The sequence below is a fragment of the Centroberyx gerrardi genome, chromosome 14, assembly GCF_048128805.1.
Source record: "Centroberyx gerrardi isolate f3 chromosome 14, fCenGer3.hap1.cur.20231027, whole genome shotgun sequence".
Lineage (NCBI taxonomy): Eukaryota > Metazoa > Chordata > Actinopteri > Beryciformes > Berycidae > Centroberyx > Centroberyx gerrardi.
Genome location: NC_136010.1, coordinates 22,191,356 through 22,202,272, shown reverse-complemented (window position 1 = coordinate 22,202,272; position 10,917 = coordinate 22,191,356). Strand labels below are relative to the sequence as shown.

At 43.0% G+C, this 10,917-nt stretch overlaps 1 protein-coding gene across 2 annotated transcripts; it reads right to left on the bottom strand.

Moving 5' to 3' along the window:
* Positions 1-6,115: 6,115 nt before the first annotated feature.
* Positions 6,116-10,498, bottom strand: hsd17b10 (hydroxysteroid (17-beta) dehydrogenase 10). 2 transcript variants are annotated; one of them, XM_071915523.2, is made up of 6 exons: positions 10,451-10,498; positions 9,728-9,892; positions 7,920-8,084; positions 7,652-7,780; positions 6,994-7,102; positions 6,116-6,670 (listed from the first exon to the last, which is right to left on the bottom strand). In XM_071915523.2, the coding sequence occupies exons 1-6, from the start codon at positions 10,472-10,474 to the stop codon at positions 6,480-6,482; spliced, it is 783 nt and encodes a 260-aa protein (XP_071771624.1). In that variant the 5' UTR covers positions 10,475-10,498; the 3' UTR covers positions 6,116-6,479. The 2 variants fall into 2 exon arrangements, with proteins under 2 accessions (XP_071771624.1, XP_078144143.1); XM_078288017.1 differs by lacking the exon at positions 10,451-10,498 and having other exon boundaries at positions 9,728-10,002.
* Positions 10,499-10,917: the final 419 nt, after the last annotated feature.

Sequence of the window (10,917 nt, the reverse complement as noted above, 5' to 3'; positions counted from 1 at the left end):
CTGCACAGCCCATAAAGGCAACGATGCATCACCTTCAAGTTAATGAGCAGAGCTCCTTGAGGAGACAATCAAACCAAATAATGCCAGTATTTAGATATTCATTGCCTGTTGCAGTCGGAGTACTTTCTCAACATGTGAAAAAAAATCTGAACATCATTTGACACTAGAGCAATGGATTTTAATTGTGGATCTTACATTATTTATGTGAGTTACTATTCTATGAAATTTGAAAAAATAAATAAATAAATAAATAAAAATAAATAAACTTGACTACCAAGCATAATAAAAATATGCATAATCTGTTCCTTTTCTTTTCAGATATACCAGCTATTGAAGCTGAAGGTAAGTAGATAAATAAAACACAGCTAGAGGTTAAGAAGTAACCTGAAACTATCATGTATGTTACATCCAGATAGTTTAAAGATCCACTACATTACATGATTTCAACTCAGTCATGTTGATTTCTAACACAGTGAGCATTATTTTTTGATGGTTAGATGGTACAAAGCTTGTAGGACTGAGTGAGAGCTGAACCTTCCACTGCAGACAATATTTCTATCTTTGGGGAACAAATATCAGTGTTGGAACTCAGCAACAATGGAGGCACAGAGATTCTGGCTAGTTTGGCAAGTAGCTGGCTGGCTATTGTCTGACAGACTATGGGACACCTGATTAACTATGCATACTGTCGACCAATCAGATCTTTCATTAAAACCTGGGAGCAGGTGACATCATTGATTCTGTTGACCACCAGAGGGAAAGTTTTTCAAAGGCCGTTTGTCGAATTTCCACAATGTTGACAGTTATAACTTGTGTAACTTTATATTAACAGGTCCTTTGTTAAATAATACCATGCAATTGAGAAATGCAATTCTCATTGCACTGGACCTTTAATGTACAGCTGTTGTGAAAGTCACCCAATAACAGAATTCACATCATGTTCTTCATCCAAGTTGAACCTAAATTTGTGCAATTATTAAAGTCTCACTCAAAGACAGAAACAAGTGAATCAGAGATTAGGAATCTTGAAAGGGAACATTTTCAGACACGAAACGAGAGGACTTTTGACGTCCTAAACAACAAAAGGATTGAGTATGATATGCTAACCACTCGGGTGGTTGAAAATGCCATGGCCAGAACTAAACAACAGTATTACGAACATGGGGACAAATGTGGTAAATTATTAGCCTGGCAGATCCGAAAAGAGGATAGCTCAAGATGTATCCCCTCAGTTAAGATCAAAGATGGTGCCACTGTAGTCCATAATCCTAAACTTATCAATGAGACCTTTAAGGACTTTTATCTGGACTTATACTCTTCTCAGGGTGTAGATACTCGTAAAATGGATAATTTCTTAGAGGGACTTGCCATTCCGGGGATGGCTGTGGAGACACGGGACAATCTAGAGGCTGACATTACTAAACAGGAAGTTCTAGATGCAATAGGAAAGCTTTCAGGAGGAAAACCGTCAGGGCCAGATGGATTCCCTATGGACTTCTATAAAGCTTTTGCATCTAGTCTGATTACACCACTAATGGATATGTTTAAGCATGCAATTGAGATCAACAGGCTCTGATTACAGTTCTGCTGAAACCAGGCAAAGACCCAAAACTCTGTGGATCCTATAGGCCCATTGCCCTCCTCTCGTCAGAATATAAGGTGTTTACCAAGGTTATAGCCACTAGACTGGAGACTGTAATACCTAGCCTTATAAATAAAGATCAGACTGGCTTCATTCAAAATCGTTTTTCCTCTGATAACATTCGAAGGTTCCTCAACGTAATTCATTGTGCTAAAGAGATCAACACCCCTGTAGTTGCCCTTTCATTAGATGCCGAAAAGGCATTTGATCGTTTAGAATGGTCCTTTCTTTTTGCAGTTTTACAGAAAATGAATTTTGGTCCAAATTTAATACAAATGATACAGATACTTTATCTCAATCCATCAGCAATGATTCGAACAAATGCTGATATATCATCTCTTTTCCCCTTGTCACGTGGTACACGCCAGGGTTGTCCCTTGTCCCCGCTGCTCTTCTCATTGGCAATTGAACCTCTCGCAATCGCTATAAGAGCACACCCTGTTATAGAGGGTGTTATGGTTGAACAGGAAAAACATGTCATTTCGTTATATGCTGATGATATTATGCTGTATTTGACCAATGCGACGTCATCGCTTCCTGCCCTTTGCACCCTATTAGATGAATATAGCTGCATCTCTGGATACAAAATAAACACACATAAAAGTGTGATAATGCCTCTCAATTCAGCTGCCCAAGAACTATCAGGGGATAATATTCCCTTTCGTTGGGAACCTCATAAGCTTTGTTATCTTGGTCTGCAAATACCCAACCAATTAGATCAAATTTTCTCCCTCAACTATGACCCCCTGCTTAAAAAAGTGGAAGCAGATCTGGAAAGGTGGAAATCTCTACCTATATCCCTAATTGGATGAATAAACTATAAAAATGAATATCCTGCCCAAATTTCTTTACCTATTTCAAGCGCTTCCAACACCAATCCCAAAAGCCTTCTTTAAAAATTTGGATAGACGGATTTCTAGATTCCTATGGAACGGTAAAGTTCCGAGAGTCAAGCTCAAAACCCTCTGTTGTCCCACTGAGCAAGGAGGGCTGAATCTACCTGACTTTCAGCTATACTATATGGCTGCTCAATCCAGAGCTATTTGGACATGGATTAAAAACTTAGAACACCCTCCGGCATGGAAACAAATTGAACAGTCTCACACAACAGAAGTGCTGTCAAGTATTCCATTTATTCCCTCCTATCACAGTCAGAAAAGCGTAACTCCAAATCCAATGATAAAACATACATCTAAAATATGGCATGAAATTAGAGTAAAGATTCAAAGTGTCCGCACAATATACAGGTCTACCCCGTTCCATTTTAATCCTGTTTTACGCGGGGCATTGAGAGATGGCATTACTAGAGACTGGTATAACAGAGGTATATGTACATTTGGACACCTATTTGAACACGACAATTTGAAATCCTTTGAACAATTGAAATCCTCTTTTGGGCTTCCTTCCGCACACTTTTTTAAATATCTACAAGTTAGAGATTATATTAGAGTACAGCATGGAGGAAAACTTGCCCCTTTAGAGGATTTTCAGATAGATACTATGATGCAAGAAAAACATAATTCTAGAGGTTTTCTATCCTTTGCCTATAACAGACTCATGAGTCTTACAGAAAGTAAAGTGCTCAATGCAAAGGTTAAATGGGAAATGGACATTGGCTATGCTTTCGAGGACTTTGAGTGGAAGTCGATCTGTGATAGCTCTCAATCATTCTCCTACAACAGTCGACACAAACTCTTACAGTTTAACCTTATACACAGGGTTTACTTGACACCTCAACGCCTCCATAAGATAAGTAGTAGCTACTCAGAATATTGCCCTAGATGTAAGACTGAAACAGGGACTCTTTTACATATGTTCTGGACATGTAGATGTCTGGAGCAATACTGGAGATCTATCTTGGACACCATTAAAAAAATTGTGGGGGTGGAGATCCCAACCAACCCGAGAGTGATACTACTGGGGGACTACTCAGTTTTACCAATCAATTTGAGGGGCAACATTCGCTTTATCAAACTGCTTTATCAAATTGCGGCTAATAAATGTATAGCCATTCGCTGGAGAAGTGAGGAGCCCCCTAGTGTATCTTTGTGGCTTAAAGAGCTCTCATCATACTTACCTTCAGAAAAGATTATGTTTAATCTCAGGAATAAACCATTACTTTTTGATAAATGCTGGGGAGACTTTGTAGCCTTTTTACAAAATAGAACTTCTCTTAATAATGATGTCCATGGTCAGACCTGAAGCTGCACCGCAGTGCTCTGCTGAGATCTTGGGTGCTCCCTGGGGCTGTTGGCTGTGCTTGGGGTGGCTCGGGTTTTTGGGGGCGGGGGGCGCGGCTGTCCTCTGGGGCCCGGTTTTGGGGACATCTGTGGGGATAGGACTGGGGCCGTCCCTGTGGGTGTCTCTGGGGTTGGGCTCTGGGGGGCAGTCGCGTTCTCTGCCTCTCTCGGGCCGGGTGGTCCTGGGCGTTTGCCGGCCCTGCGGTGGGTGCCTAGGGCTTTTGTTTGGGTAAACCACAAATGGGCCGGGTGCACTGCAACACTGTGTAAGAGAATAATATACTGCATGTATATAGCATGTCTGCCTCTTGTACTTATACATTTTCGTGGGTTGTTTTTTTTTTTTTTTTTCTGTCTTTCTTCCACATGTTGTACCTGTCACAATTGTGTATACTGTTATTCTTAATATCATTGTTGTTCAAGAAACGCACAGTTGACTGCTGTTGATTATGCTTTATTTTATGTGCACGGGAGAAGACCATTGCCTTAGTAACTAAATGAATCTCTCTCCCCGGACGCTAGACACCGATCAGTATTTAGACTTGCTCGGGGGTGGAGCTAAAAGAGGAAGTAGAATCTTACATACAACCAGCCTGCAGTGACACCTAGAGGTCTGGTGGCGCACAGCATATATACACAATTCTTCCACACAACCTTGAGCTCTTAAGAAAGCACAGTGATAGACAGGATAAAATGTAGTGTCAAGCAGCCTCAAACCTGTGCATTCACAGTTCATGGACAATCACCCATTGGGTACAGATGTTAGACCACTGAATTGGCTGAATTGCTTGAAGACGCGACTACATGGGCAAAAGTGCCTCTTCAACATGTATTTTTGTAATCGTGTATCGAGGTAATAAATGACCATGTTGACAAAACGGCCTTCCATACCTTTCTTCCAGCTTTAATTGATGTACGTCAGACATTTCGTCACTAGGAGGCTCACTGAAGGGAAGAGTTCAAGGGGAGACAACATTTTAATGTTGATCCGAATGCACCAAGGTTTATGTTTTTGCTGGACCGCCAAGCAGGGCCAGCCAATAATAGTCAATGTCCCTGACAGACTGACTCCCCATTGTTGAATTATGCATGCACGACTCCATGTCTGACTGACACCATACATAGGCTCATCTGTGGCGCACTGCCAATAGACAATGTTCCCCACAGGCTGCATTTGTGATCTGGTGATTTGGTGAATAAACGAAAAAAAAAAGTCTTTGCCCTTTGACCTGGCCTGCAGTTACTGTATAGCACTGCTTCTCCTTCACATGGGTTCCAGTGGGACAGGGACAAAGGAAACGTGGCATTTGAAAGCCTTGATTGATAGCAAGCTGTCACCTGACTTGCTGTCAACACTGAGTTTATCAGAATATCATACATTTTTTTAAGTAGAATTTCTACTAAACTACAGGCTGTTTGGTTGAAATGAGACATGGACACTTCCTTCTCTAGTTATCTTTGAGCTGAAATATAATGTCTTTCTCTTTGCAGCCCATGTAGTGGTACAAGCAGGTGCAGACGTGTCTGTTGGTGTGGCTGGAGCACTGGAGATGATTAACACCTTTGACCGGCCCGGTGATGCTTTTGCTGCTGGAACCTACGCAGGTGCCGGCTCATATGCCAACGGATTTGAGAATAAACCTGGGAAGCGCTTTGCCAAAGCAGGACTGTCTGCTTATGCAGGAGTGGGCCACGCTCGAGCTCAATGGAGCGTTCTTGATGCTGAGGCCAAAGGGCCCAACGCAAGCGCAGGAATCGGAGCCTCCAGTCAGACTCTCAGTGCCGGAGCGTTTGCCAAAGCAGAGATAGCCAGTGCTTCAGCCAGTGCTGGTCCAGTGAAGGCTACAGTTGGTCTGTCAGCAGACACAGGTGTTGGTATTGGTGTGACAGGTGTAGAGGCAAAGATACTGGGCACAGGCTTCTCCATTGGTCGGAAAATGGGCGTTTCTTTCCTCGGCACTGGGTTTGAGTTCAATTTGTGGTAGAAACTGCCTGGTTTTGTGCCAAATACATTCCCTTATCTTGTCTGAGCTTTCTTTCCATCTCAACCATAAAACCTTGGTTCCAATTTTCCAATGTTGTGCAGTATTTGTATGTCTACACTGGACAATAAATTTTGGCATTGATTAACAATGATTCTTCTGTGTTTTACTGACATCACCACACAACACATTTTGATCCTTAAGCTCCAAAAAAAACTCTTGGCATGAAGAAATAACAGTTGAGTAGATAATCAAACTCATCTGAGGTTTATTATCATCTGGATTAGTTTACAAAACAACCAACTTGGAGTGCATAAAGTACTGCAATGCTTTGAGTAACGCACTTTCTAATAGTCTCTCACACACACACACGCACACACACACACACACACAAAGCTGTCATAGTGGTGTTCATGATCCATAACAATTTATATTTACTGTACGCAGCTTTCAATACTATAAATACATGGGCAGTCACACACAGACACACAGTTTTCATCGTTTTCTCTTAATTAGAGGCAGTAAATGATAATCACCTGTGGTCTGCATCAACCCAATTTTTCATGGGGCCACACACACACACAGACACACACACACACACACGTGTTATCTGTCTCAGGGCTGCATGCGGATGGCTCCGTCCAGTCTGATGACCTCTCCGTTGATCATGGGGTTCTCGGCCAGTGATGTCACCAGGTGGGCGAACTCGGCGGGGTCTCCCAGGCGCGAGGGGAAGGGCACCTGGCGGGCAAGGAAGGAGCGCACCTTCTCTGGAAGACCAGCCAGGAGAGGAGTGGAGAACAGACCTGGACAGGGAAGAACATAAACTTTTCATTCACTTCAGCCTCTCCATTCAAATCAACATTTTAAAAGACACTAACACATTAACAGTAATCAACAATAAAAATATGAAGTAAGAGGTTAATAGAGGCTGGTGATTCAAAAAGGATGGCGTTGGTAAACTGCAGGGTAAAACCGAACTATGGCCTTCATGTCTAGTGTATTCAAGACTCAACAACCTACTTTTTAAGGAAAACATTAAAATAATTGTGGAGGATCATCCTCTCTATCGTCTGTGGACCAGCCTGCCCTGGTTCATGTTTACAGTGTGAAAGTAATGTACACCAACCGGGTGCTATGGTGACGACTCTGATGCCCATGGGTGCCAGATCTCTGGCGATTGGGAGGGTCATTCCAACAATGCCACCCTTGGAGGCCGAATACGCAGCTTGGCCCACCTAGAGCAAAGATGGAGGGAAAAAACAGAGATTTGGTTCTTTCTAAGTTTGGTTTTGGAAAATCAAGGCGTTTTCAGGTTTGGTTTTGAAAAAAAAAAAAAAAATGGAATGGAAGCAGCAATAATTTTTTTAGCTGTAATAATTCATTGAAAATTGCATTAATGAAATTTAGGCAATTTCATTTAATTCATCTCTGATCAGTCTGCAGCCTCTGTGTGTCGTTATTGATGCAAACATTAACTTGCTCCAGTATTTGGAGTATTTTGTGAAGCACACGTAAAAAGCTGAACAGTCTACCAGCTCTCAGCTCTCTCTACCGAACTTTATTTCTGACTTTGCCTGTCCTCTCACCCGCTCGTCCATGCTCTGTGTGCGTTTCTTACCGCCCCAATGTAGGCAAAATTCGCTGTGCTGAATCTTTGCTTCATGTTAAACTACAACTACATGAAATATGGTGCAATGAAGCATGCAAACAAACATAATGCAGCCAACTGAACCAATGTCAAAACGATAAGTAAATCAAGTGTGTGTGCGTGTGTTCAAGTGTACCTGTCCGTCGAAGGCTGCCACGCTAGCAGTGTTGATGATGCAGCCTCTGTGTCCATCTGCATCAGCCTCGTTCTTCCCCATCTCACCCACAGCGAGGCGAATCACATTAAAGGTTCCTGCGATGTTCACCTGCAGAAAACACAAGAAAAACACAATTTACACATGATCCTCTGGTCAAGGTGCACATACATGAGCTGATGCATGACAAACATGTTTGGCTTTCCAATATGTGTGTGTGTGTGTGTGTGTGTGTGTCCGTCTGTCTTACAGTGATGACGCGCTGGAAGTCCTCCAGGCTGTGAGGGAGGTCCTTCTTAAAGTTGTAGGTCTTGACGGCCACAGCGATGCCGGCACAGTTCACTGCCAGGTCCAGCTTCCCGAACTTCTCTCTGGCCAGAGAAACCGCTGACCGCACGTCCGCCTCTGACGTCACCTAGGCAACGACAAGGCCACAACAAGGAACCCTTTTACACCTGGCATTAACATGCATCCTGGGTGATCAGACTGTATATCGGATAGGGCAAAAACACATAAAATCCAGGTGTAAATGCACCCAAGATCCACTGAAGATCCGATTAGCCAAACCAACTGCGAACCGCACACAAATCAGCAGGTAGCTTGGATAGTAACATGCTTGTGAGAAATGGATTGTCAGGATCCTCGTGGATGGGGATCAAGACACAAGACGAGGCGTTAACTATCAGTTTTAAAGTATATGAATATTATGCAAGAAAGTGAAATGCGCAGCAATCTGAGTTATGGGAAATTGAAATCTGATTTTATAAGGGTAAATGTAATCTAGCTAAATCACATCTACATACAATCTGGATGCTTGAGGATGTTAATGCCAGGTGTAAAGAGGGACTAATGGGACGAAGAATCTAGATTTTATCAAGTTTACATTCCTCTTACATTTTCAATTTGTGTGGTTCCACTTTCTTTATGGTTCATTCTGAACCCGAGTGGGGAACTGGAGCAAAGTCTATGGTAGAAACGATGTAACAGTCCATGCTTTATGCCTCCATCATGCATGGACTAAAGGACTAATTCACTGAGTGTTGGGTGATGTGTGAGCGCCATCTGCAGAGCTAAGAGTGCACTGCAGCTCCAATTCCAGCTGCTGCCTTGATCTGAGGTGTTGGGAGATGAGGGGGAGAATAGAATGACACGAACACACATCAAGAACCTGTAATGTTTTCATCCTTGATCATGGCCGCCTTAATCTCTTATATAATGGCGATATATCTTGCATTTCTGGGTCCTTTTTGTTGTTTGATGGTGTATTTTTCTTATTCCTGTGGATAACTGGCCAAATGTAAACAACGTGACGTCACATTGAGATATATCCAGTGCAGCTACAGTGGAGTTTGACATCAGAAAATGTTTCCGCTATCTAAAACATCAACGGTAAACACAGGTTTTGGTGTCAGTCCCTCAGAATCAAAGAGCGAGGACTTCTGTCTAGACTCACCATTTGCACCGAGGTTCAACAATCATACAGGGAGAAATCCATCGTAGAAGAGGAGAGAGACCAATTTCTCCACTGACAGTAGCCTCAATAGACCAGAATGCAGTGCAGTCACAAGACATGTTGTGTTTTGAGTAAAGGGCTGTGACTCTCGCTTTTCACGACTTGAAACTCGCTCTTTTGCTCTCTCTATCGCTATTGATATCGCTCTCTCCACCTACACCTTCAACCCACAGCTGAATGATCTGTGTATATCATGTATGACCTGTGTGCAGAGTGAGAACTTGAACTTAATTACAAGAAGTTTGCTTCCACCATGACATTTGCACTGCGGCTGCACTGAAAAAACCACAAACTCTGAAACTACGATCTGGACGGAAGCTCTAACCCTATCTACCTGAGAAACCACAAGTATGATAACTGTTCTTCAAACAGGGTGGGAAGGTCAGCAGACTTTTGGCAGGAGTGGGGATTCGTACCCAAGAGTATTTAGAGATGAGAAAGCGCCAGCATGGGCTTTTCACACATGAGACCACTGGCGTTAACTGCTTGGATTCAAACTCTGTTTTTATACGAGTCCTGAGGCGGGAGAGGTTTTGTGGACTCACGTCTGCGGGGGCGAAGGCACAGCGGTCTCCCAGGCTGGTAGCCAGAGCTTGACCATCAGAGGAGGGGAGGTCAAGGATCACAGCAGACGCTCCATTCTGCACCAGACGCTCCACTGTGGCCCGGCCCAAACCAGACGCACCGCCCGTCACCAGGCCCACCATACCCTGCTCATCATGCACACACGAAACACACATTCAGAAAGGCATAGACCCACGATATACACACACACACACACACACACACACACAGATGGAAGAGGAAGAAACATGGGTCACTGAGAGAGTTGTGTGAAAGGAAAGATCAAAACAGATTTTAGAATGTATAGGCAAAACTTTGAAAACCTAGTCATGTTAAATGTGTGTAACATTAACTAAACCACAACAGGTCAAGAATTGCTATGTGAAAATACATTTGGATATTGGCTCATCGTTAAGGAATGCAAACTCTGTAGTCTTCAAGCCCTCTGTTAGAAACATGAAGCTCCAATGTCAATGTAAAGACAGGGCAGGTTAGCTAACACTGAGGGCGCTGTGTCAACTCATTGGTTTCCCATATGGATAACGTTACACAATGAAACTTCTGAATGGCACTGCTAGGAAAACAAACTAGGCGGCAAAACCTACACAAGTTTATTTAAACTCTTGTGCATCATAACCCCTAAAACTAAATAGTTTAAGTCATGCAGTTTGGAGCGCGTATATGTTTTCTTTTTCTTTCCTCACCTTGACGCTCCGAATGTTCGCCATGTTCACGCAGACAGACAGACAGCCGTTGCGTCACACCAAAGATCGTATATCGAGAGGAAGATTCACTCAACAGTTTGGGTCCACGTTCCGGGGTGCAGGAGTGGGCGTTAACCCTCACGCATGAGATCTACTATCACAATTTTTCCTCACACAGAGCCGGGTTAAATACATCCGTTATCATAGCGTTACCAAAGCTAGTAATAAACAAATGTATTTCTCTCACAAAATTACATATTGCACAAACGTGAATTGTACCTCTGGATGTTAAAAATAGAGTTTGCGCGCAATATGGTTCACCTAAAGTTAAAATGTTAACAGAAGATATCGCCAACAGTGCAACTGTTCCCTAATATAATTTCACCAAATCACTGAGACCAGACCATTCAAATTCTGTGGAGCAGACTCTGGTCTGCTGCGCTTCACGATGACGTTTACTGTGCCAG